General features: G+C 46.0%; 1 protein-coding gene and 1 pseudogene across 1 annotated transcript; one reads left to right on the top strand and one right to left on the bottom strand.

Moving 5' to 3' along the window:
* The first annotated feature begins 1280 nt into the window (after positions 1–1280).
* UPK1A (uroplakin 1A) lies at positions 1281–9590 on the top strand. Its single transcript, XM_027514354.1, has 7 exons — positions 1281–1586; positions 3068–3268; positions 5867–5941; positions 6077–6184; positions 7335–7514; positions 8813–8896; positions 8975–9590. The coding sequence occupies exons 1-7, from the start codon at positions 1422–1424 to the stop codon at positions 9017–9019; spliced, it is 858 nt and encodes a 285-aa protein (XP_027370155.1). The 5' UTR covers positions 1281–1421; the 3' UTR covers positions 9020–9590.
* A 7851-nt stretch (positions 9591–17441) lies between these two features.
* Positions 17442–20481, bottom strand: LOC113875675 (annotated as a pseudogene).
* Between the last annotated feature and the right edge of the window lie 6498 nt (positions 20482–26979).

Raw genomic sequence — 26979 nt, 5'->3', positions numbered from 1 at the left:
GGGGAGCCAAAACCCAGAGAGAAAATCCAGCAAACGCGCCAGCTCTCGGGGTTGAGAAGTTCTGGAGGACAGAGTCCAGGCCACCATTTTCGCCTGCGGAATGGGCCTGTGTGCCACTGGGGGGCGCCATCGGAGGGACCGCGGGCCTCTCTGGAACGCAGCTGGTAAGGCGCCTTCGACCGCTGCACACCTGGCGGGAAGACTTCCTTTGCAGACATCCCAGCCCTCAGTTCCCACCGCCGCCCAGGAAAGCGATATGGTGATACCCATTTTGCAGATGGGCAAATGCACACGCCAGGTCGCGCGGCACGGAGTAGGCGAAACTGGGTTCAGAACCTAGGTCTTTGATTCCGCAGACTGAAGACATTTCCAACCATGGCTCTTCCTCGCTGTGACCTTGCTTTGTCAGCGCGAGTGTGTGGTGATGGGGCGCGGGGGCGGGGGGTGGGGGGTGCTCCGACGAAGTCCATTCAGTATGCCTTCCCTTTTTCTTGCACACTCCTCTCCCCGCCTGCTCGTTGAACACTCGTCTCAAAATCCCGTCACACACACACATCTTCCAAACTCTCCCTCGGTCCCAGAGGGGAGCATCCCTTCCACTTGCCTCGTCTCCTCCCTCCTCCCGGCCTCGTCCAGCGGCCCTGGCAGGCCGGGGTCACTGCCCTGGAGAGGTGGAGCCAACCAGCCGCGGAGGCAGTTCTGGGATTCCGGACTCGCGTGTGGATTTCATTTGAATCTCTCCCCCTCCCAGGGAGGCTCTAGTCCTGCTGAGAGAAGTCGGGTGGTATACTCGCCCTCCCTACCCTGTCCCCATCCCCACCCCCACAAGGGACTGAGAACCAGAGGCCACCGCATGTCACCCTGCCCATGTGGCCAGCATAATCTGGAATTTCAGGTCTATAAATCACTGGCAGGGGGTGGGGTGGGGGAGGGGGGTCATAAAGCTGTTCTCCCATACTGGTCTGCTCGCTTGACCTCTTGTCCCCTCCTCCAGACACCCTCCCCCCTCCAGGAAACTGGCCTAAGGAGGGGCCTGGGCGTATATAGGGAGCCACTGTGGGAGGGGCTGGCCAGAGAGGCTACAGGCAGAGAAGGTGAGGAGGGGGCCCTGGGGGTCTGGATGCGTAGGGGGAGCTGCGGAGGCCAGCCCTGAGCTCTGATCAGTGACTGCCCCATCCCAGCCTTGGTTTCTTTTGGGGGGGGAGGGTGGGGCACGCTCCATGGCTTGCAGAATCTTAGATCCCCAACCAGGGATTGAACCCACATCCGCTGTAGTGGGGGCACAGAATCCTAACCACTGGGTTGCCAAGGGAGTCCCTCCTCTTCTGTAAAATGGCCCACTGCCAGGGTTGTGGGCACACTGGAGACCAGCCTGGGCCCAGCAGCGAGGTGGGAGCAGAACCTGGCAGCTGGGGTGTGGAATGGGGGCAGTGGGTCGTGTCCAGCAAGGCCCACCCTCCTCTCCCAGCCTCTACCCAGTCTCATGTGTCCCAGGCAGGACTATGGCTTCTGCAGCAGCAGCAACGACAGAGAAGGGGTCTCCAGTTGTGGTGGGTCTGCTGGTCATGGGCAACATCATTATTCTGGTGAGACATTCACTGGGAGCCCAGGGGGCAGGTGAGGAGGAGGGAATCGTCCTGAGCCTGGGCGTGGGGCGGCTGAGAGCCCAGGACCCACTTAATGGCCCGCGTCGCCTGGCTTCTCAAGTCTGAACGGTCCTAATTTGGATCCCAGCTCTGCCTCTCCCCAGCTGTGTGAACTTGAGCAAACAACTTGACTTCTCTGTGCCTACTTCCCCATCTATAGATTATGTCTTCACTGTGGGCACTGTCGAGTGGATTAATCCTCAGATTAATGGTCCTCAGATCAGAAAAAGTGCTTGACAAGTGCCAGCTGTCATCATTAACATGATTATGGACATAAAGCGCCTGCTGGGTGCACAGGAGGCCCATAGCAATGAGTAATGGCAATGTCTTTAAGTTATCTAATACCTGCACGTGGAGCCGGACAGCCTGGGTTCAAACCTCAGCTTTATCACCTTCTACTCTGGGACCTGGGGCCAGTGATATAATCTCTCCAGGCCTCAGTGTTCTCATCTGTAAGATGGAGATAAAATAGGAATGCTGAGAGGATCAAGTGAGTTACTGGACCTGTGCTTAGGCCAGAGCCTGGCACACATGTTGCTATCAGTACGGGCCATCACAACGATAGTACAGGACAGCTGGTGACGATGATGATTATCACATGGGAAGCAGTTTTGGGGACCAGTGCACACAGTAAATACTCTGAACCTTGGTCTGATTGTTGGCAAAGGTACCACCGGGCAGTCTTCCTCTTGCCTGATTCCCCATCCCAAGAGGTAACCAGATTTTTATTTTCTCCAATATTTCTTGAAGCAGATACAAGCAGATAGGAACTAGTACCTGTTTTCTCCCTTTTCTTGCTCATTCCGCATCCTGGCCTGTGCCTCCCCCATCCTCCTGCTCCCATTGTGTGTAGGCCCCTCCACACCAGGCCTCCTCCAGCCTCCCCACCCCTTCCCACAACTGCAGAGCCCTCCGTTGTGTGGCACCCTGGCTCCTTTATTCCCTACAGTGCAGCAGGGAATAACCTGGTGGGTGTGTGATTTTCCTGCATGGGCAGGTATATCCGGAGGATCAATTCCTGTGAGTGGAACGGCTGGACCGAAGGGAAGATGCCTTTGTCATTTGTTCTGGCCACAGCCAGGCCCCTCTCCTCAGGGACTAGCAACTCTCTCCAGGAGACCCAGCATCTCCTTGAGGCCAGTCATGAGCTCCAGGCTTAGCTCGTAGTGTCTCCTCGTATCCTTGAAGTCTTCAGCAGCTGGGGTGAAGGTGGGGTTCAGGGGCCTGGCTGGGCCCTCCCTCCCTTCTCGGTCCCCTGCCCAGCTTCATCCCTGCTCGTGGGAGGGGACTTCTTTGTCACTCTTACTACTTTCCAAGAGGGCAGCAGAGGCTCAGAGTGGGGAAGGCGCTTGCTCACAGAGACTCACGCGGGTGAGCCAACTGCGCCTGCCCAGCCCCTGCTGACCGGCCGTTCTGTCCAGCTGTCAGGCCTGGCCCTGTTTGCTGAAACGGTATGGGTGACCGCTGACCAGTACCGCATATACCCGCTGATGGGCGTCTCGGGCAAGGATGACGTCTTCGCCGGCGCCTGGATCGCCATCTTCTGCGGCTTCTCCTTCTTCGTGGTGGCCAGCTTTGGTGTGGGCGCAGCACTCTGCCGCCGCCGCTCCATGATCCTCACGGTGAGGCCCCGGGAGGAAGGGATGGGCATGGCTGGCCATAGAGGTCATCCTCACAGTCATAATACCAACTGCACAGAAGCCCCTAGTGTGCCCTCCCCGTGGCATGGCACTGGGGCCTCCTGGCAATCACGTCATCTCCTCTGTCCATAAGCGGATAACCTAGGCTCAGCTGTGACTCTCGTCTTACTGGGAAAACTAGGGCCCACGGGAGGCAAGGAAAAAGGCGCTGCACAGGAAGATGGCTCTTGAGCAGCAGGACTGGGACTGGAACCTCAGCAAGTTGGTCTCCAGGGTCTGCACCTGTGAGCTCTGTTGATAGCAATGACAATAAGAATAGCACAGCTACCATTTCAAGAGTGCTCCGTGTTCTACACCGATGAGTTCATTTGCGCTTCACCGGCCGTAATGAGGTACCATAATCATCTCCATCTTCATCCTCATGAGCCCATTCGACAGAGCTGCTACTGAGGCTCAGAGAAGTGAATCCACTTCTCTGGGGCGGCACGGCAAGTGAGTGGCGGAGCCAGGATTTAAACCTGAGTCTGTCAGTGCTTGAGCCTAGGCTCTTAGTCTCCGCCCACAGCGATAACCCACATTCCCCGAAGTACCTCCCACATACCTGCCATGAGGCTAAGCAGTTTAGAAAGTGAACGCCTTCAAGCCAACCAGCGGCCGAGAAGTGAGTGCTTCTCTGCCCATTTACCAGATGAAGAAACTGAGGTTCAAAGAGGCCCACAGACCAGATGATAGGGAAAGCAGGACTTCCAATCTTGGCCCTACTGACCCAGAGCCAACATGGAGCTTCCTCCCCATCTGAGGGCTTCTTGGACTCCCAGGAGCAGCTACTTACCTAATCCACAAGTGTGTACTGAGCAAGAACCATGTGCCAAGCCCTGTGCTAGGCCCTGGGTGATTTAGTGAGCAAACCACAAAAGCCCTGGCTATGGGGCCGGATACTGTAATGGGGAGGCAGTGACCAGGGAAGGAGGAGCTGGAGCTGCGGAAGGGAGAGTGGAGAACTTGCAGGTAAAGTGAAGCAGAGGCGAGGTTGGTGGGGGGTGTGCAGTGAAGGGGGCTGTGAACCACGTGTGTGGGGGCTGGAGCCAGTTGTGGGGAGGTAGTGAGAGGAACTGAGGGCGGACAGGAGAGGAGAACACTGGGGGATGGGCATGGCGATGAGGGGAGAGAGGGGAGGTGGGCCTGGTCAGGACTTTGGCTTCACTATGTGTAAGATGGAGCCATGGAAAACACTCTTTTCCGGGCCTTTCCTTTTATTCTTTTCTTTCCTGCATTTAGGTCTCTGGCACAACAATTTTCCAGTCCTAAAAGTCCACCCAACTAGTAAAAGAAAAAAAGTCTGTGTCTGTCTCCCCTGTGAGTTTGTCATTAATTGAGACACAGAATTTTTCTTTAATTATTATGAGAAATTTCAAACAGACTAGAGTGAATGGCACTATGAACCTTGTGACCTATCACCTGGTTTCAACAATATCACCCACACGTCATGCCCCCTACCCCACCCTCTGCCTGCCCACATTTTTCTTTCCTGGGGTATTTTGAAGTGCATTCCAGACACCAAGTCACTTCCCTGTAAATACTTGAGTGCACATTTCTCTGAGCGATAAGGACACGGTTTTAAAGCAGCCAGGTGTGCTGGGCCACAGCATCTCGTCTGGGCAGTGAGGTTGGCAGGTCCACACCCCACCCTCTGTTACTTTAAGGGTAAGGGGAGGGGACAGCTGAGGGTCAGAGAAATAATTTTCATTAAACACCAAAGGGGTTTTTTTTTTTGGGGGGGGGGGAGTTTTTTTTGGCACAACCACTATACCGTGGGCACACCCTGTAAATTTACCCCACTCCCTTCCTATCTATCTTCCAATACCTAGTCTGTGTTCAGATGTCCCTGGTTATCTCAGGAATGTCTTTATATTTTTCTTTTCTATAGTAGACATTCATTTGACTGCATCCAAGCTAATAGTTAACTTCAGGGAATACCTTACAAATTTTTAAATTTCATTTCCTCCTAACATTTTATTATAACAAATTTTCAAACATACAGAAAGGGTGAAAGATTTGCACAGACAGTACCTATGTATCCACCATGTAGATGTTTCCATTCATATTGTGCATGCTTAGTCACTCAGTCATGTCAAACTCTGGGCCCCCATGGACTGTAGCCCCCCCAGGCTCCTCTGTCCATGGGGATTCTCCAGGCGAGAATACTGAAGCGGGTTACCATGCCCTTCTCCAGGGGATCTTCCCAGCCCAGGGATCGAACCCAGGTCTCCCCCATCACAGGCATTTTCTTTACCGTCTGAGCCACCAGGGAAGACCTCCATTCACGTTGTCTTATACTTTTGTAAACAATTGCATTTCTGAGAATTCCCTGGCAGTCCAGTGGTTAGGACGTGGTGCCCTCACTGCTGGCCCCTGGTTCGATCCCTGGTCAGGGAACTAACATCCTGCAAGCTGCAGGGCTCAGCCAAAAAAAACAAAACATTGCATTTCTATCCATGGACCCATCCCGTGAGGCGTGTGACCTCACAGGCTTTGCCCTGATGGCACTGGCCCTCCATCCCTCCCTCCGTCTCTCCGCAGTACCTGATACTCATGCTCATCATCTACATCTTTGAGTGCGCCTCCTGCATCACGTCCTACACCCACCGAGACTATGTGAGTCCGACGAAGGCCAGGGGAGGGACGTGACTTCTGGTGGGGGGAGTTCGGTGAGGGTCTCTGGTAGAAGTGGAGGTCGAGCTCTCTCCCCACCCAGCCTGGCTGGACCCTGTTCTTCCTGGCCCTCTGCAGATGGTGTCCAACCCGTCCCTGATCACCAAGCAGATGCTGACCTTCTATAGTGCAGACTCGAACCAGGGCCGGGAACTGACCCGCCTCTGGGATCGCATCATGATTGAGGTGGGCAAGGGTCTGCAGTGTTGGGGGGTTGGGGGCGGATCTTGGGCTCTGACCACAGAGGTAGTTAGGGCTCCCATGATGCCCAATGGTGGATGATATTTACTCAAGTGGTTCTTAGGAGGGAGGAACTCTGGTCGTTGCCATTTTCCAGATGAAAAACCTCAAAAGAGAGAACAGCACTTGCCCATATGTTTGGTAAGGGACAGAGTTGGGGCTCAAACCTGGCAGCCTAGATCCAGACCCACTGCTCTGAACCATCGCATGCACCATCTTAATAATAACAATAGTCATAATAATAACAGCAAACATCAACCAGCACTACCTTTTGTTTTGGAGAAGGCAATGGCACCCCACTCCAGTACTCTTGCCTGGAAAATCCCATGGATGGAGGAGCCTGGTAGGCTGCAGTCCATGGGGTCGCAAAGAGTCAGACACGACTGAGCAACTTCACTTTTACTTTTCACTTTCATGCATTGGAGAAGGAAATGGCAACCCACTCCAGTGTTCTTGCCTGGAGAATCTTTTGTTTAGCACTGTTCAAAAGCACTTTCAAGCTTCTTTAATCCTCACAGCCACCCCATAACAGAGATCAGCTCTTAGCGATGAGGAAAGGGAGGCAGGAGGTCACATGGCTGGTCGGTCACAGAGCCAGACGGACTCAAACCCGGGCTGCCAGGTTCTAAAAAACACACGTTAATTAAACTCAGTGTGATATAGGAGCACAAAGGGAGAATGTTGAGGACCCCTCAGAAACCGAGGTCCCCATTTGCTTTAACCTAGCCAGGACTGGAGCCCACGTTTGAAGGGGCCTATGTTTTCATCATTTGGAAGCCACAAATTAAACACCCACAAGGGCCAGGAGAAGCCAGAAATCGGCCCTTTGGTGTCGTTTAACTCTTTGTGTTGATGGGTAATTTAAAAAAAAAATTTTTTTTTCCAATGAATTTTTTTTTTCAAAAAATTTAAAAAATAAACCATGAATGTGGGTTTGATCCAAATCCCCCATCAGCCTCAGGGTGCTGGGACAAGTATTGCCTGCTCCTTGCTCACACACAGACAGTGGAGTGCAGGCCCACCTCGGCCTTCCTCGCTGTGAGACGCAGGGGAGCGTCTGAGTTGGAGCCCGCCTGACCCCAGCCTCTCCCTCCAGCAAGAGTGCTGTGGCACGTCAGGCCCCATGGACTGGGTGAACTTCACGTCTGCCTTCCGGGCCACCACCCCAGAGGTGGTGTTCCCCTGGCCCCCGCTATGCTGTCGACGGACCGGCAACTTCATCCCAGTCAATGAAGAAGGCTGCCGCCTGGGCCACCTGGACTACCTGTTCACCAAGGTGTGTCTCCTCCTGCTGTGTCTTTCCGTCTGTCTGGCCCTCTCTGGTTCTTCTGTCTCTTTCTCCCTCCCACTGTCTGTCTGTCATCTCCTCCCCAACCCCCATCTGACTTTTCCAATCTTCCATCTGTCCGCCCTCCACCTCCCCCACCGACCCGCCACCTCCCTGTGCAGGTCAGCGGGATGCATACCGCAGGTTTGGTCTGATCCAGACCTGGTGACACCTGAAACTTTTCTCAGGTTGTCTGGGGATCAGAGCAACAAGAACAATACCGGCAGCACACCACCAATAACCACTAACATTTCTTGAGCCTTTACTTTGTAGCAGGCATCCTTCTAGGTGCTTTACATTTTCCTTTTTTACTTATTTCCTTCTCACGGCAGCCTAATGAGGTAAGGTTGTAATGTTTTCATTTTACAGATGATGAATCTTGCTAGTGAGGGATGGAGCTGGGATGTGATTTCAGGCAGTGAGGCCCCAACCAGGTGCTTTAACTCCTGCAAGCGGAGTTCAGAGGCAAAGAGAGAAGCCAGAGGAGGGGAACCAGTCCCAGTGGGCTAGGGGCGCCCTTCAGCGCCATGTCTTAGATCAAGTATCATGGAGAGAGGAGCCTGATGCAAGCCATCACCCCTCTAGAGTCAGATAGCTGTTCCTTGAGCCTTGGCTCTGTGCGGAGCACTTACACGCCTCATCTCACAGAATCATCACAGCTACTTTTTGGACGGTAGTGCTGTCAATATTGCTATTTCCCTGATGGGAAAACTGAGGCTCAGAGGGTCAGAATCGTAGCTAGGCCCCATAGCCAACAAAGGACAGAGCTGGCCCTCAGCTCTGTCCTGCTGACTCCAGGGCACACATCCTGAACCTTTAAGGCAGATGGAGCAGGGGATCTACATGAAGGCAAGTGGTGTGGGGCTCTGGCCCTGCTCAGCCTCACCTCTAAACGAGAAGCTATTAGAACTGGTCTGATCCTAAAGTTAAATTTCAAACCTTTGGAACTTGGGGGCAGCATGGAAAGCCGGCTCCAGGCAGAATCGCCCTCAGACTGCACCATCGGAGGCAGCACCTGCCTGTGCAGTCTGGGTTATCGTCACAGCCCTGACTCCCCGAAATCACCCTGGGAGGGAGACACTGCTGTGATCCCCAGGGTGAGAAACCCCCACCCTTGGTGATCACACAGGAAAGAAAAGCAAGACTGGAAGCAGGAAGTGACTCTCCCAAGGGTGCCCAGTGACTCTTGCTTTCAGCAGCCAGCCTCCCTGGGCATTATCTCACACTCCCACTTTCCACTTGCCCAGGGCTGCTTTGAACATATTGGCCACGCCATCGACAGCTACACGTGGGGCATCTCGTGGTTTGGGTTTGCCATCCTGATGTGGACGGTGAGAGGCGGAGCCTTTGAGCTGGGTGGGATGGGGGTGTGAGGCTGGAGTGTCCCTCACCTGACGCCTCCTCTTCAGCTCCCCGTGATGCTGATAGCCATGTATTTCTACACCACGTTGTGAGAACGAGAAGTGAAGGCCACGTGCACACCTGGCTTCCTCCTCCTCCTGCTCTGGCTTCCTCTGGCTGAGATGGCCGACTCGCCTCTCCCTGTCCCACCTCCCTGGCCCAGTCCTCCCTCCACTCCAAAGATGTTTTACCAGGTTTCTGAGCCCTGCTGAGAGTCGGGGTGCCCTAAAACCCCTGGACATCCTCTTACTAAGGACTAAGCTTCCAGCAAATTCTCTAAGGGGTGTGTAGCATGTGTGTACAGACCGTTAGTCCTTAACCTCCTTTCACTAGACTGATTCTTGGCCCATCTTTCAGGGTCAACTTCAAGTCCTGTCCTCGGGGGGGCCCTTTCCTGATCTCACCACCCCATTCACAGATGCCTTTCTTATAGTTCCCAGAGCTCCTCCTCCATGGTGGATGTCATCATCATCACTGAATAGTTTGTGATTGTCTGTTTAAATTCTGGTAGAACTGGGATTGCCATGAGGAGAGGGACAAGTTCTGTTATGGTCACTTTAACATCCCCTGCATCACCTGGCATGGGGCTGAGCACGGACATTCAATAAATACTACTTGAATGAGTTCGTTTGTTTTCTTCTAAGGCCAAGGTAAATGAATAAGAACTATCCCAGAGGAAGTAGCAGAAACCCAACCAGCACTGACTGAAACATAAAATGGAATGTACAGGCTCATGTAACCAAGTCGGTAGTGCTGGCTTCAGGCATGTCTGGATCCAGGGGCTCAATCTAGGTTTCCAGGAAACCTGCTTCATTCTCTGGCAGGATTTCTCTGGTAACACCAGACTGGCATCCTTATAGCTAAGCAACACGGCAGTGAGAAAAGGCCTCTTTCCCAAAAGCTTTCACCAAGGTCAGGAATTAAATCTCACTGTTTTGGCTTAGGTTTTAGCCCCACTCTTCAGTCTGGGAAGGGAAACCAATGTGGATTAACATTCCTGCTAAAGATGCATCCAGGGGGTGGTGTTAGGAAGGGGACTGGTTATCAAAAGAAAATCAAAGTGCAGGGCTGCTGGGCCAGTACAGGTGACAGACATCCTCCTTTATTGTCGTTATCTGGTCGCCAAGTCCTGTCCAACTCTTTGCAACCCCATGGACTGTAGCCCAGCAGGCTCCTCTGTCCGTGCAATTTCCCAGGCAAGAATACTTGAGTGGGTTGCCATTTCCATCTCCAGGGGATCTTCCCTGATACAGAGATTGAACCTGTGTCTCCTGCATTGGCAGGAATATTCTTTACCACTGAGCCACCTGGGAAGCCCCAGACATCCTCCTACTAGGGACTAAAGCTTCCAGTAAGTTCTCTAAGGGGTGCATGAGAGCAAACAGTTTAAGAATCTCATCATTGTTCTTTTGTTCTGTCTGAAGCAGGCCCATGCTCTGGCCACTTGACAGTGGTTAGGCCGTATGGGGAGAACTCGTCCTTACCCATTAAGTGAGGTTTGTCAGGGTCCTCATTTCCTCCACTGGTCTGCAAATGGCCTGCAAATGCTGGAATCATATGTCAGCTTTTGAAAACATACTTTAATGGTCAAATCTATTACAGTGAAAAATTGGAAACAACAGAACATCCATCAGCAGAGGGTGGGTTGTACAACTCATGTTATATCCTTGACTGGGATTCTCTGTGGCTGTCATAAAGAAGGTAAATCTATGTGAGCTGATATAAAAAGATGTCATAATGGTATAAATAATTGGAAAGCATATATAAGGGTGTTCATTATGTAACAAATGAACATCAGTGGTGGACTGGTTAAATTAGCTATGTTATGTCTGTACTCTAGAGTACCACAAACAATACTAAAGAATAATGTTTTAACATGAAAAAAATCTCCAAGGAATGCAAGTAGAAATACTGGCAAAGCACGTACAGTGTTTTTATTCCTGTAGATCTCTATGCAGGGTAGGTCTTTTCTTTTTAAAGAAAGAGATCAAGGTTTTAAAATAATGTTTAAAGGAATATGGGAAATACTTTTTAGAAAGCAAAAATAATTTATAATGCTTCCATTTAAAAAATTATAAAAATTTACAAATGGGAAGTGTCCCATGTTCCATTCCCCAGTAAACATCCCTCCAGATCTTCTCCAACCCTGTAGGTAATGCTATTAATACATGATCAATGTCCTCTTTGGCTTTTCAAACATTTTTATCAATGTATTGATATATGCTTATATAAGCACATATATACACATGTTTGATAGAATCATGCTTTGGATTAGATTCCTTAATGGTCCAGTGGTCAAGAATCTGCCTTCCAATGCAGGGGATGTGGGTTCAATCCCTGGTCAGGGAATGAGGATCCCACATGCCACAGAGCAACTAAGCCCATACCACAGTTAGAGAGAAGCCTGCCCATCACTATGAAAGATACCACATGCTGCAGGTAAGACCTGATGCCACCAAGAATAAATAAGTAAATATAAAAAAATAGAAACATGCTCGAAATATGTATTACAACTTGTTTCCTTCACTTAAGTATATATTTTGGTCATCTTTTCATGTCAGCTTATGTGAATTCACTTCTTTTTTTGAAACTGTGACTGTGTTTTCTAGAATACAGATATGTCACAGATCATCATACTCTGCTGTAAGTAAACAAGGCAAGGAGCAGAACCACATACATAAGTGATTTCTTTTTTATAAAAATGATATATACATATTTCTCATAAAGTTTTTTTTGAAAAACAGTTGGGATGGAGGGCCAAGAGGAGGAGGAATTTCCATACCATATATATCTTTATGATGTTTGGGAAAAAATGCTTTGTAAAGATAATGTGTTACTTTCCAAAAACAAAATCTAATAAAGGGATTTCTGAAATACTCAGCAATGTACAACTTTGCTTTTCGAGACAGAATTTTTTTTAAACACCAGGTAGATGTAGATGTTATATGTACCGTATTTTAACACATAAGCATACCTCCAGATTAACTGGCTTAACAGGCTTTTCTGCAGGCCCAGGAATGAAACTTCTCCTCCATCCTTGAGCACATATTTGACCACGTTGTAAACATGTCAAGGAAAAGAGGGTATTTGTCACAATCTACTTTTAAAATCAGATGTATTCTCAGGTGGAAGTTCACAGTGACCTAGTCAGTGACTCAGATTCTCTGGGAAAGGAAAAGAGGCAGTACTGAGTTCTCACCCTCCACCACCACACTCTGAGCCTCCCTGTTGCCATTTAGTCGCTAAGTCGTGTCCGACTCTTTGCAACCGCATGGACTAGAGCCAACCAGGCTCCTTTGTGGGATTTCCCAGGCAAAAAATACTGGAGTGGGTTGCCATTTCCTTCTCCAGGGGATCTGCCCTGATCCAGGGATCAAACCTGGGTCTCCTGCATTGAAGGCAGATCCTTTACTACCGAGCCACCAGGGAAGCCCTGAGCCTCCATGTACCCACCTCTCTAAAATTGGGTTCTTGGAACTTCCCTGGTGGTCCAGTGGTTGGGACTCCACACTTCCACTAGGGGGCGTGGGTTTGACACCTGGTCGGGGAACTAAGATAGTGCATGTGGCAGGGTATGGCCAAAAAAAGAAAAGTACAAAGAAAAATGGGGTTCCTGCAGCCCCTACTTCATGGCATAGGGTTCATTATATTCTAAGAGCTCAGGAATCCATAGACCTCTTTATTATGGATCAGGAATTTTCTCAATCCTGTATAATCAGAATCAAATACAGAAATAAACTGCTGGGTAAGGCTGATAAAAAGATAAATATGTGTGTTGTTTGCCTTAAAACTGTAAAACACTGTAAAAAAAGCTTTGTAAAATCCTAAAGTTTAACCTTGGTTATCAAGGAAGAGGAGACACTTGAAGGGGGGCTTTGTTTCATTTCTTGGGCATTTTGGTATTTTCCAAAAATTTGTATGAAAACTGTTGCTTTTGTCCTCCATAAAAATAACTATTAAAAGAGTTCCTTTCTACTTGCTAGATGGGATGCTGTCTAAATCATGACCCGTTGCATTAAGCCAGTTAGATCTTCAGATTTATTCAGCTGAATTTTCTTAACACTCCTACTCAGTGCTAGCTCCAGTCACACAACCACAGCTTCCAGAAGACAAATACTCCTGCTGGACATCGGTCTCACATTGGCCATTGCAATTTAACAGTGGCACTTAAATTTGCCTGCTTAAATGTGATGTGAACCAATTTCTGATAGGCAGTTGGTGAAGTAGAAGCAATGGGGGAGGGGGTCCCTCTATAGGCCTTTCTGTTTCCAGTAAGATCCAAATAAGTGACTGGCAAAGGAAACTTAAAGGAAGCTCACCACTAGGCAGTCCCAGGAAGACCAGAGCTGGGAAAACCAGACACCAGCCCCTTCCCGCCCCTAACCCCCACTGCAGACAACTGCAAACAAGCTGTTCTCGTTTCTCTCATTTCTGGTAGTAACCTGTATAAATAAAATAGATGAATGATATTCATCATTCATCATTCGGCTGGATGGCTGAATAGATAATGATTGATAGATTTTTTTAAAGAAGAAAATAGAAATATTAATAAAAACTTCACTGTTGGACATGAGATGTGTATTGCGAAAAGAATTATTTTGCTAAACATTGTCAAACTTTATCTGAACAGTTAAGACAAGGTCAGGCTTTGTCAGACGCTGGGGTTTGGAGTCAAGCTGGCCTCTGGGCCATGGGTAGGTGGACCTCCACCTCTGCCCCACATCAGCCACTCCTTTTTCTGGCTTCATCGGGTCACATTTCTGCTCAGCCGGAATGGCAGCAGTGTAACCTGGCCAAGGTAGGCCTCATCTGGCAGGACGGGTTTGTCTGCCCCGGCCCTACCACTCAGAGGCCCACTCCTGAGGGTGAGAAAGGAGCAAAGGGATGAGGCTCCCAGGACCACCCAAGAGAGAGGCAGCCATTTGATGGCTGTTCCTACTGCACCTCTGCAGGACCACATCTGTCTAGAGCTGAATCCGACCTCTAACCTGCTATGGCTCCCCAGTGCCCTCAGCACAGAGTCCAGCTCCTCGGCCTGGAGTTGAGGGGCCCTTGTGGCTTGTCTCCTTTCTTCCTCCCCAAGCTCACCTCTCCCTTCCGTCTCGTGGAGCCAACCTCTCACCACTGGAGATCATAGAATGGAAAGGATAAACCAATGTTATATAGCACTCAAGCTTACATTCCTTCCATGAGAACAAGTTGATTTATTCACTAAAATATAAAACTCACACCCCTTTGACCCACCTGATTCCACCTCTGGGAATCTATCTTGCATATACACTCTCAAGTGTGTTAAAAAAAAACCCACATACAAGGGTAACAAACGCAGTAACTGAAGAGAACTAGTGATACAATTCATTTTTTTACACCATAGAATAGTATGCGGCTAAGTTTAAAGGGAGCTCCATTTATTTTTGCTATATTAAATCATCTCCAAGATAGATTGTTCACTGAGAAAAATGCAAAGTGAAAAGCTGAATTAATGCTAAATGAAATGTGGTATCCTAGATTGCATTGTGTTTAGCATTAATTCAGTTTTGCAATTTGCATTTTTCTCTATGAACAGTCTATAAGGAGGGCATTGAAACCCACTCCAGGATTTTTGCCTGGAGAATCCCATAGACAGAGGAACCTGATGGGCTACAGTCCATGGAGTTGCAAGGAATCAGACGTGACTGAAGTGACTTAGCTCGCATCCTAGATTGAATCCTAAAAAGACATTAGTGAAAAAACTAGAGCAGTCCAAATAAAGTCTGGAGTTTAGTTAATGGTCTTTTTTTTTTTTCTTCCCCAGTCACTCGGTCCCATACTAGTGTTAATTTCTTGGTTTTGAAAAACATCATGGCTATGCTGCAGAATTCTAAAATGTATCATTTGGCACAAGGTTAGGTCTTATCAGTAGAGGGTGCTGGAGGGACACAGCAGAAGTTCGAAGCTTCTCTCCAGATTCCAGTGGTTCCTTCTTGTTACTGCTGAGCTGTGACCAACCAGCAGGTCCTGTGGCTCTTCTCCACGTTTCCTGAACCCAACTAGGAATGCACCACTTAACCCAAGTAAGAAACCTATTGAAAACATGAAATAGAATCATGATTTTTCATTTTTTTCAGATAGTCTGCAAATAGAAGTAGAAAGATGCAAAATAGAGAAAATGGTCATTTTGAAGAACCAATTCCACTCCTGCTGGAAAAAATGATCAAAAGATCCTGGCATTTGATCCCTGGCATTAAAATTCATCTCATAAAAACATATTCAGACAGTTGATTAGACAAGTGCAGAAACTGAAGGGATTTTTCAACTTTCAAGATCTATACCCAGAGCCAAGGCAAGTGATATTGGTTGCCTAGAAACCACTCTGATCCAGGGTATATAAGTTAATTTTTGTTAACTTACACCAAAACACCGTGGCTTAAAATAATGATTTTTTTAGCTCCTGATTCTGTGGGACCATTTGGGCTGAGCTCAACGCTGAATATTTATTGGAAGGACTGATGCTGAAGCTGAACTGAAGCTCCAATACTTTGTCCCACTGATGCAAAGAGTTGACTCATTGGACAAGACTCTGATGCTGGGAAAGATTGAAGGCAGGAAGAGAAGGATGAGATGGTTGGATGGCATCATCGATTCAACAGACATGAGTTTGAGCAAACTCTGGGAGATAGTGAAGGACAGGGAAGCCTGGTGTGCTGCAGTCCATGCGGTTGCAAAGAGTCAGACATGACTTAGTGACTGAATAACAACAATAGTCATCCAGGCAGTTCTTCCATTTTTCTCACCTGGGCTTACCCATGCAATTTGTCAGCTAATGGGGTGGCTGGGGGCTGACTGGTCTAGAGTGGCCTCCCTCACATATGTGGCAGGCTAGAAGTTCGTATAAGTGGCTGGGATGAGGACTCTCACTGGGCCATGTGTCTAAAGAAGGCCAGCCCAAGCTTATTCACATGGCAGCATTTGCAGGTTTCCCAAGAGCAGAAAGAGAAATCCCAAAACGTGTACTCAGTTTTCAAGTCTCTGCTTTTGCCAAATGTGTTATTATCCCATTGTTCAAAACAAGTCAATGGCGAAGGCCAGATTTAGTGTGGGAGGTGTGCAGAAGGGAGGGGAGTTATGGAGGCTATTTTAAAAATGTACCAGGATGAAAAAAACATGCCAGCAGTCCCTGGCAGAAGTAGTCAAATGCCTTTAGTTGAGAGTGTTTCACAGCTGTGTTCTCCTCAAACAGCCAACAGTTCCCAGACAGAAGCAAGATGGGAAATGGTTAATGCCAACAGTAGTCTATGCCTTGGGCCACTCTTCCAGTAACCAAAGAGTTGTTCTATAAATAAGTGCCTTTTTCTGAATTTCAGATATCACAGAAGATTAAGGAGATGATTTTTTTGCCTGAATTCATGTTTCAAAACCCAAGCAGGAGATCTATTCAAGACATCAAGTTTCCCTTATATACTTCTCAGATTGCCTCCTCAGATGCCATGGGCACTGGATTGGAAAGGAAATATAAAAGTTAAAAAGTTAAGAAAGTGGTCTTTTTGTAGTTCTACTTCAGTACTGTTGGATACATAATTAAAAGAAGGTCCCTAGTAGTCAGATTACCTAAGGTCAAATTGCCAAGGATGTCTCGTCTCATCGCTCATCTCAAAATCCTGCCAGAAGTCCTAGCTAATGCATTAAGACAAGAAAAGTAAATAAAATGTACAGAGATTGAAAAAGAAGAAATAAAATTGTCTTTGTGTGCAGATGACATTAAGTATCTATGTAAAAAATATAAAAGAATGGACCAAAAAATAACCATGGAACTAATAAGCAATTATAGCAAAGTTTTATTACACAGAAGATCTACTTGCTAGTCCAAGCATTACATCTACTGATCACATCCCTGCCTGATGTCAACTGAGATACCATCAGGACTTACAGAGGACTGGTCTAGAAATAACAGGTGCAATCACTGACACTTGTTGGAGGCTTGCAAGACACAAGTTCTGTTCCTTATTAGACTTTCCTAACCTTCTTCAACTCAAAATAGATGAGTACATTTCCATGCCATGGCACCAAACCTTTAACTCAGTAAAGGCAAATTTTCTGATCAGGAAGAAATGAGGTTAACAGACACCATGAGACACATAATATGCTTTTTATTTAACTATCAAAATATTTTATGGGTAAATGCCCTATTTTGACCATAGATACTTATATTTATAATGATTACCTTAGTAATCATCAAGCCAAGTGAGTGATAAAACCCCAATCAAGTTTAATCTTCTGAAAACATTCCTCTAAAATACAAGCATGCTTCAGCAATATTGCAGGTTCAGTTCCAGATGACTGCAATAAAGTCAATATTATAATAAAGGATGTCACCAGAATATTTTGTTTTCCAAGTATTTCTAAAAGTTACATTTACACTACACTGTCATCTATTAAGTGTACAATAGTATTATGTATAAAACTTAATTTAAAAATACTTTATTGCTAAAAAATATGCTAACCATCACTTGAACTTACAGTGAATTGTAATCTTTTTGCTGGTGGATATTGCCTTGATGTTAATGGCTGCTGATTGATCAGAGTGATAGTTGCTGAAGGTTGGAGTGACTGTGGCAAATAATTAAAATATAATGAAATTTGCTACATCAATTGGCTCTTCATTTCATGAACAATTTCTATATAGCATACAGTACTGTTTAATAGCGTTTTATCCCTTTCAAAATGGGAGTCAGTCCTCTCAAACCCTGCTGATGCTTTATCAACTAGGTTTATGTAACATTCTAAATCTTCCATTGTCATTTCAACAGTCTTCGCAACATCTTCACCAGAGGCAGATTCCATCTCAAGAAACACTTTCTTCATTCATCCAGAAGAAGCAACTCCTCATCTGTGAAAAGGTTATCATGAGATTGCTGCAATACAGTCACATCTTCAGGCTGCACTTCTAATTCTAGAACTCCTGCTATTTCCACCACATCTGCAGCTACTTCCTCCAGTGAAGTCTTGAACGCCTCAAGGGGTTGGAATCAACTTCTTCCAAACTTTTTAAATATTGATGTTTTATTTCATCCCATAAATCACACTGTTCTTATGGCATCCAGAATGGTGAATCCCTTCCAGAAGGTTCTCAATTTACTTTGCCCATCTCTATCAGAAGAATCATATATACGGAAGCATAGCCTTAGAAAATGTATTTCTTAAATACATTTTAAGAAAATCAAAATGTTACTTGGTTTCTGGGCTGCAGAGTGGATGTTGTATTAGCAGGCAGAAAACAACATTAATCTCAGTGTATATCTCCACTGGAGCTCTTGGATGACCAGATGCATTATCAATGAGCAGTAATATTTTGAAAGGAATCTTTTTTGTCTGAAAGAGGAGGTCTCAACAGTGGGCTTAAAATATTCAGTAAACCATGTAAACAGATGTGCTGCCATCCAGGCTTTGTTGTTCCATTTACAGAGCACGGGCTGCATAGATTTAGTGTAATTGTTAAGGGACCTAGTCTTTTCACAATGGCAAATGAGCACTGGCTTCAACATAAAATCACCAGCTGCATTAGCCCCAACAAGAGACACAGCCTGTCCTTTGAAGCCAGACATTTTCTTCTCTGTAGCTATGCAAGTCCTAGATGGCATCTTCTTCCAACAGAAGGCTGTTTCATCTATACTGAAAATCTGTTGTTTAGCATAGCCACCTTTGTTAATTATCTTAGCTAGATCTTCTGGATAACTTGCTGCAGCTTCTACATCAGCACTTGCTTCTTCACTTTGTACTCTTCTGTTATGAAGACAGCTTCTTTCCTTCAACCTCATGAACCAATCTCTGCTAGATTTTTTTGTTTTTAATTTTTTGACCGACTGCGTGGTATGAGTGTGTGCTCATTCACTTTCAGTTCAGTTCAGTTCAGTCGCTCAGTCGTGTCCGACTCTTTGTGACCCCATGAATCGCAGCACCCCAGGCCTCCCTGTCCATCACCAACTCCCAGAGTTCACTCACGTCCATCGAGTCAGTGATGCCATCCAGCCATCTCATCCTCTGTAGTCCTCTTCTCCTGCCCCCAATCCCTCCCAGCATCAGAGTCTTTTCCAATGAGTCAACTCTTCACATGAGGTGGCCAGAGTACTGGAGTTTCAGCTTTAGCATCATTCCTTCTGAAGAAATCCCAGGGCTGATCTCCTTCAGAATGGACTGGTTGGATCTCCTTGCAGTCCAAGGGACTCTCAAGAGTCTTATCCAACACCACAGTTCAAAAGCATCCATTCTTCAGCGCTCAGCCTTCTTCACAGTCCAACTTTCACATCCATACATGACCACTGGAAAAACCATAGCCTTGACTAGACGGACCTTTGTTGGCAAAGTAATGTCTCTGCTTTTCAATATGCTATCTAGGTTGGTCATAACTTTCCTTCCAAGGAGTAAGCATCTTTTAATTTCATGGCTGCAGTCACCATCTGCAGTGATTTTGGAGCCCAAAAATATAAAAGCTGACACCCACTGTTTCCGCATCTATTCCCCATGAAGTGATGGGACCAGATGCCATGATCTTCGTTTTCTGAATGTTGAGCTTTAAGCCAACTTTTTCATTCTCCACTTTCATTTTCATCAAGAGGCTTTTTAGTTCCTCTTCACTTTCTGCCATAATGGTGGTGTCATCTGCATATCTGAGTTTATTGATATTTCTCCCAGCAATCTTGATTCCAGCTTGTGTTTCTTCCAGTCCAGCGTTTCTCATGATGTACTCTGCATAGAAGTTAAATAAGCAGGGTGACAATATACAGCCTTGACGTACTCCTTTTCCTATTTGGAACCAGTCTGTTGTTCATTAACTTTAGTCATGTCCAATTCTTTGTGACACAATGGACTGTAGCCTGCCAGGCTCCTCTGTCCATGGGGATTCTCCAGGCAAGAATACTGGAGTAGGTTGCCATGCCTTCCTCCAGGGGATCTTTCCAACCCAGGGATGGAACTCATGTCTCTTATATCACCTGCATTGGCAGGCAGGTTCCTTACCACTAGTGCCACCTGGGATGCCCACTGTGTGCCATGTGGGATCTTATTTTCTCAACCAGGGGTGGAACCTGCACCGTCTGCATTGGAATTGCTGAGTCTTAACCACTGGACCACGAGGGAAGTCCCCCAGTCTGTGCTAGCTTTTAATCTTTTCTGCTGCAGCTTCCTCACCTCTCTCAGCCATCATAATTCTCTAAAATTGAAGAGAATTAGGGCACTGCTCTGGATTAGACTTTGGCTGAAGAGAATGTTGTAGTTGATTTAATCTTCTATCCAGACCACTAAAACTTTCTCCATAGCAACAAACAGGCTATTTTACTTTCTTAGCAGTCATGTATTCACTGGAGTAGAACTTTTAATTTCCTTCCAGAACTTTCTTTTGCATTGACAACATGGTTAACTTTTTGGTACAAGAGGCCTAACATTTGGCCTATCTTGACTTTCAACTTGCCTTACTAAGCTTAATCATTTCTAGTTTTTTATTTAAAATGACAGGTGTGCGATGCTTTCTCTTTTTTTGGCTACACTGCATGGCTTGTGGAATCTTAGTTTCCTGGCCAGGGATTGAACTCCTGGCTCTAATTCTAAACACTGGACCACCAGGGAATTCTCATGTAATTCTTTCACTTGAACATTTACAGGCCATTGTGGGATTATCAATTGGCTTAATTTTAGCATTGTTGTGTTTCAGGAAATAAGGAGGCCCTAAGGTCAGGAAGCAACAGAACTGGACATGGAACAACAGACTGGTTCCAAATAGGAAAAGGAGTACGTCAAGGCTGTATATTGTCACCCTGCTTATTTAACTTATATGCAGAGTACATCATGAGAAACGCTGGGCTGGAAGAAGCACAAGCTGGAATCAAGATTGCCGGGAGAAATATCGATAAACTCAGATATGCAGATGACACTACCTTTATGGCAGAAAGTGAAGAGGAACTCAAAAGCCTCCTGATGAAAGTGAAAGTGGAGAGTGAAAAAGTTGGCTTAAAGCTCAACATTCAGAAAACGAAGATCATGGCATCTGGTCCCATCACTTCATGGGGAATAGATGGGGAAACAGTGGAAACAGTGTCAGACTTTATTTTGGGGGGCTCCAAAATCACTGCAGATGGTGACTGCAGCCATGAAATTAAAAGATGCTTACTCCTTGGAAGGAAAGTTATGACCAACCTAGATAGCATATTGAAAAGCAGAGACATTACTTTGCCAACAAAGGTCCGTCTAGTCAAGGCTATGGTCTTTCCAGTGGTCATGTATGGATGTGAGAGTTGGACTGTGAAGAAAGCTGAGCGCTGAAGAATTGATGCTTTTGAACTGTGGTGCTGGATAAGACTCTTGAGAGTCCCTGGGACTGCAAGGAGATCCAACCAGTCCATTCTAAAGGAGATCCATCATGGGTGTTCATTGGAAGAACTGATGCTGAAGCTGAAACTCTAATACTTTGGCCACCTCATGCGAAGAGTTGACTCATTGGAAAAGACTCTGATGCTGGGAGGGATTGGGAGCAGGAGGAGAAGGGGACAACAGAGGATGAGATGGCTGGATGGCATCACCGACTCGATGGACATGAGTTTGAGTGAACTCTGGGAGTTGGTGATGGACAGGGAGGCCTGGGGTGCTGCAATTCACAGGGTCGCAAAGAGTCAGACATGACTGAGCGACTGATCTGATCTGATGTGATCTGATAAGTGAAGAAGTTAGACCACACATGACATTTATTAAGTTTGTTGTTTTGTATGGGCCTGGTTTGTAGTGATGGTTGTTGTTCAGTCACTAAGTTGTGTCTGACTCTTTATGACCCTGTGGACTGCAGCACACCAGACTTCCCTGTCTTTGCCCCCAAACAATTATAATAATAACATCAAATATAACTGGTCACAAATCACCATAAAATATAATAATCGTGAAAAAGTTTGACATATTTCAAGAATTATCTAAAATATGACACAGAAATATGAACAAATGCTATTGGAAAAATGGCACCAATACTTGTTCAACATAGGGTTACTGCAAACGTTCAATTTGTAAAAAACAAAAATACAGTATCTGCAAAGCACAATAAAAATAATAAAACAAAGTATTCCCGTATTGTTGAGTTTATTGATTGGTACTAAAGTTTTTTAAAGCATTTTTCAAAGTATTTTTTAAAATGTGTCATTTAAAAAAAAACATACATTGGAACTTCCCTGGTGGTCCAGTAGTTAAGAATCTGCCTTGCAATGCAGGTGACGTAGGTTCCTTCCCTGGGGAGGGAACTAAAATTCCACATGCCATGGACCAAGTAAAACTAAGCCTAAGCACCACAACTAGAAAGTTTGTGTGCCCCACTGAAAGATGCCAAATGATGTAACAAAGATCCCGCATGCCGCAACTAAGATCTGATGCAGCCAAGTAAATAATTTTTTAAAGCCATACATTATCTCTAGATAAAACCAAACATGTGTGTGCCTTTTCCCCCTAATAAAGTGGTTTGCGTATTTCCTCTTCTCCAGAGATTTTTGTCCTAATAGCTTTCATTGTTAAGTAGGATGTGTTCAAGGACAAAAACATTTAAAAGACTGAGGGAGTATTGATGAAATAAGAAAGGCAGAAATGGACTTCCCTGGTGGTCCAGTGGTTAGGACTCTGCACTTCCACCGCAGGGGGCTCAGGTTCTATCCTTGGTCATGGAACTAAGATCCCACATGCCATGCAACATGGCCAAAAAAAAAAAAAAAAAGCAGAATGTTGATAGCTCTTTCATCTGGGTGATAAGTACATAAAGGTTCATCAAACTATTAGTCTCTGTTAAAAAAAAAAAAAGACACTTCCCTCTGTGAGTTTGCATGGCTCTTAAGAGAATGCCAGCACTCCTGAGCATGGATGGTCTGCAAGACCAGGCCCTGACAACTACACGGGCCTCACTCTCCCCAGCTCCCCCTGTGCTTCCTGTCTCTACTCTCTCTACTTCAGAGACACTGGACTTCTGGGCCAGTTTCCTCCCACCCAAGAGCTCTGGAACCTACTTTCCTACTACCTGGAAAACTCTCCTCCTTCCCCCATCTGGTTAGGAGTACGCATCCTTCAGATCTGAAAACAAACATCACTTCCCCTAGGAAGTCTTTCTTGAAAACACTGACCAAGTCAGAATTTTACTTTATCTTGTGGGTTTCCTTCAGAACATTTTAGCAAGTTTTAATTTTACGTGTAATGAATAACAATAGCAAACATTTAATGAGCACTTACTCTGTGTCGGGGGCTGACCTAAGGATTTCAAGGATATCTGCTCATTTGATTCTCTCAAGGCACAGAAAGTGGAAGAAACCTGCTCTAGTCCACATGGTTGGTAAAGAGACAGAGCAGGACCCGGTCAGTTTGATTCCAGATCTGACATCTCAACCGTTCTCCTCGGCTCCCTTTACATGATGTAAATAATATGCATCTCTCCTACCAGACTATTTAATTCCTCAGTTATAGATATTTGGTGGCATAGACTGAATTCTGTCCCTGCCTCAAATTCATGTGTTGAAGCTCCAACCCTCAATGTAACTGTATTTTGAAGATAGGACCTTTACAGAGGGAATTAAGCTAAATGAGGTCCTAAGAGCAAGAACTTAAACCAATAGGACTATTATCCTTCTTTCTGTCTTAGTCTGTTTGGGCTGCTATAACAGAACACCATAGACTGGATAGATTATAAACATTTCTAAAATTTATTGCTCACAGTTCTGGAGGCTGGAAAGTCCAAGATCAAAGCACTGGCATATTGGGTATCTGGTGAGGGCCCACCTTCTGGTTTACAGTTGGTGATCTTCTCACTGTAACTTCACATGGAGGAAGGGGCAAGGGAGCTCTCTCTGAACCCTCTTTTATAAGGGCACTAATCCCGTTCATAAGGGCTCTACCCTTATGATCTAATCATCACAAAGGCCTCCTCTCCAAATATCCTCACATTGGGGATTAGGTTTCACATATGAATGTGGGAGGGAGGGGGTAAACAAACATTCAGTTTATGGCACCTTGTAAGAAAAGGAAGAGACAACAGTAGTGTGCACGAGCAGAGGCAAGGCCGTGTGAAGACACAGGGAGATGGCAGCTGTCTGCAAGTCAATGGAAGGATTGAGGAGAAGTCAGCTCAGCTGGCACCTTGATTTTGAATCCAGCCTCCAGAGCTGTGAGAAATAAATTTGTATCGTTTAAGCCACCCAGGCTGTGGTATTTTGTTATGGCAGCCTAAGCAGACTAATACATTTGGTCTCTTCTTGTTTGCCATTATATGCTTTGTACTAAACACCATGTCTAGCACACAGTAGGTCCTCCAAAAACATATACTTTGGTGTCATCACCTTCCTTGACCCTTTCCCTCCCCCAGCCCTGGTTTGACTGCCCTTTGGGGGCTTTATTCATTATACTTTCCATTTGGTTCTGGAAAGATATGTTTTAAGGTCTCATTCCTTTCTAGAACCTTAGTCTTTTAAAGATTTTGAAGGGCTAAGTCTTCCTAGGGTTTGGCACAGGTGGCATGTGATTTTGAAGTTTCATAAATATTTGATCAAATGCAAGTTTTCTGACCCCTAAACATGAGCCCTGGTTCAAGACAACCTGAGTTCTAAGCTTCATCTCTACCTGTGCTTGCATACTGAGCCTCAAAAATAAACATGGCCTTGAGTTTCCCCAGAGGTCAAAGCTTAGGTAAAGTCCATCATGCTTTGAAAAGTACAAGGTCGTTTTGATGCCTGTTATGAGCACATGTGCAGCTGAGTTGAACTCCTGAGTCTCAGTCATCTGCCTGGCTCCAGCTGGACTTCGTGCTATCCCTCAGAAATACTAAGTTCACTGCTCTCTCAAGGGCTTTATACTTGCCACAGGAGAATACTTCCCCTATATTTTCCCATTGCAAATATCTGGACTTAATTTTCAGTGTCTACACCAGAATTAAGGCAGGTGATGCTGATTACAAGGAAACAACTCAGTTTCAGGGCACTAAGGAAGAGAAGAGATGCTGTTATTCTATTAGTTCATTTAATCCTCTTGACAGTCCTAAGAGGTATTTATTATCATTAACCCCACTTTACAGATGAGGAAATTGAGGCCAAGACTGGTTAAGTAACCGGCTAAAGGTCTCAGAACTAGCAAGTAGCAAGGCCAGAACATGAATCCAGGGAGACTGGATCCAGTGTCCAGCTTCTTAACCACAAGGTTCTCTGCTTCTCAACATAAATCAAGTGTAGTTAGCATAGGACCTGGCATGGGATCGCTGTTCCATAAGCCATAGGTATTTCTCTATTCATCTCAGCCAGCTGACTCTTCTAATCTTATAATACGACTTCCAGAATGAAGCCAACAACCCTTCCTATTCCATCTTGCCAGAACTCAGGGTCCCTCGCTCCATCTTCTCATGCTTGCACGTGCTGAGTAGCTGGAATTGAGGGCTTGAGTAAGCGCTGGGTTCCAATTCAGGCTCCATGATTCACTAGCTCTGTAAGCATAGAAATGTTTCATCCATCCCAGGGTCTCAGTTTCCTTACCTGTAAAATGGGGACAATAACAATTCCTATACCCTAGAATTAAAAGGATTTAGTGAGGTGATACATGCAGAATGCTTTCCACCTCACCTGGCTCATAAAAAGTGTTCAATAAATTGTCACAGTTATGATTACAGGCTTCTCAGTGAGAAGCCGCCAAAGATTCCAAGGCTGTGAAATAGTCTCCCAACCACCTTTAGGGCCAAATTTGGGACCAGATGACCTCACTGCTTACAGACAAGGCTGGTTGGCTGAGAAGACTTTTCACCTCATCTAACATAGGATCTGTGCTGTGTGTGCTTAGTCACTTCAGTCATGTCCAAACACAGGATCTACTAGACACCGAATTCTTGGAGGCAATGTGGTATAGGGGGTGCTCTACTGGGTCTCATGGATCTGGATCTGAATTCCAGCTTTGATTTTCCTCAGGGCCTCAGTTTCTCCATCAGTCAAATGGGAAGGAAGCAGTGTGAGGAGAGATTAAGATGTGGATTTGGATTCAGAAGATTAGGTATCATTCACTCTACTCCTTGCTCAACCATGGACCAGCTGTGTGAGCTGAGTGTCTTCACCTCCATGAGCCTCAGTTGTCTGCTTTAATGGGTGCTGTCGTCATTCTTCTTCCTGGGGTGGCTGTGAGGATTCCCCGGGACCATGTGTGCCCTCTCTCTGGACACTAGCTGTTAGCATGAGAGACAGTATATACCAGCTGTTAGGAGCTTAGGCTCTAGAGTCAAATTGCAACAGGAATTCGATTCCAGCTTTGGCAATTACTCCTGGTGAGATCTTAGGGAAATCAGCCTCGATTTACTTATCTGTGAAGTGAGAAAAATAACAGTAAATATCTGATAGAACTTGTTAGGAGGATTCAATCAGATGATGCATGTAAAACACTTTAAACTGGCCTGGTTTGATGTTAGTGGCCAAAAACCAGCAAAGATATCATGATGCTGAGTTTTAAAATATCCTTTTCTAGAATGCAAATGCATTTGCCCTGAGGAGTTGAAAATATGTTCTGGGCCTTCAGGATGGGAATGGTATTCAAGTCTAAAAACGACAACAAAAACTAATCAAACAAAAACCCCCAAACAAAAACCTCATTTATAGATGAAGTTAAACCAAGGTCAATGTGACCACATCACACCCGATTCCACATCTACAAGATCAATCCTATTTAACTGTAGTGTAGCTCGGATGTTGAATTCTCACCAGAAAAAGGTCAGAGTCCCAGCAATGCCCATGTTCACTGTGGAACCTGAGACAAGTGACCACCTCTAGCTCTCCACGTTCAACCTGGCTAGTAACAGACGCCCTCACAGAGCTATTTACCGACAGACGGATTCAATGAGATAAGAAACAAAGAAAGGGCTTAAAGTCGGAGCTGTTAATATTGCTACAGCGCCTGTCTTTCCCCTACTATCTGAAGGATTATTAGCTCCCACGTGCTCAGGCACTCGCCTTCGCAGGTCTCGGTTCCCACTGCTCCAGGATTCTCTGAGTCACGCCCCCCTCAG

The sequence above is a fragment of the Bos indicus x Bos taurus genome, chromosome 18 (genome assembly GCF_003369695.1).
Source record: "Bos indicus x Bos taurus breed Angus x Brahman F1 hybrid chromosome 18, Bos_hybrid_MaternalHap_v2.0, whole genome shotgun sequence".
Taxonomy (NCBI): Eukaryota; Metazoa; Chordata; class Mammalia; order Artiodactyla; family Bovidae; genus Bos; species Bos indicus x Bos taurus.
Note: the sequence above shows the minus strand (reverse complement) of the source record. Positions and strands in the feature narration are given on the sequence as shown.

Coding starts and splice junctions, on each gene's coding strand:
- UPK1A (XM_027514354.1), top strand. CDS start 1,422: ATGGGGGCAGTGGGTCGTGTCCAGCAAGGCCCACCCTCCTCTCCCAGC. Junction 3,269..5,866: donor GCCGCTCCATGATCCTCACG/GTGAGGCCCCGG, acceptor GTCTCTCCGCAG/TACCTGATACTCATGCTCAT. Junction 8,897..8,974: donor TTGCCATCCTGATGTGGACG/GTGAGAGGCGGA, acceptor CCTCCTCTTCAG/CTCCCCGTGATGCTGATAGC.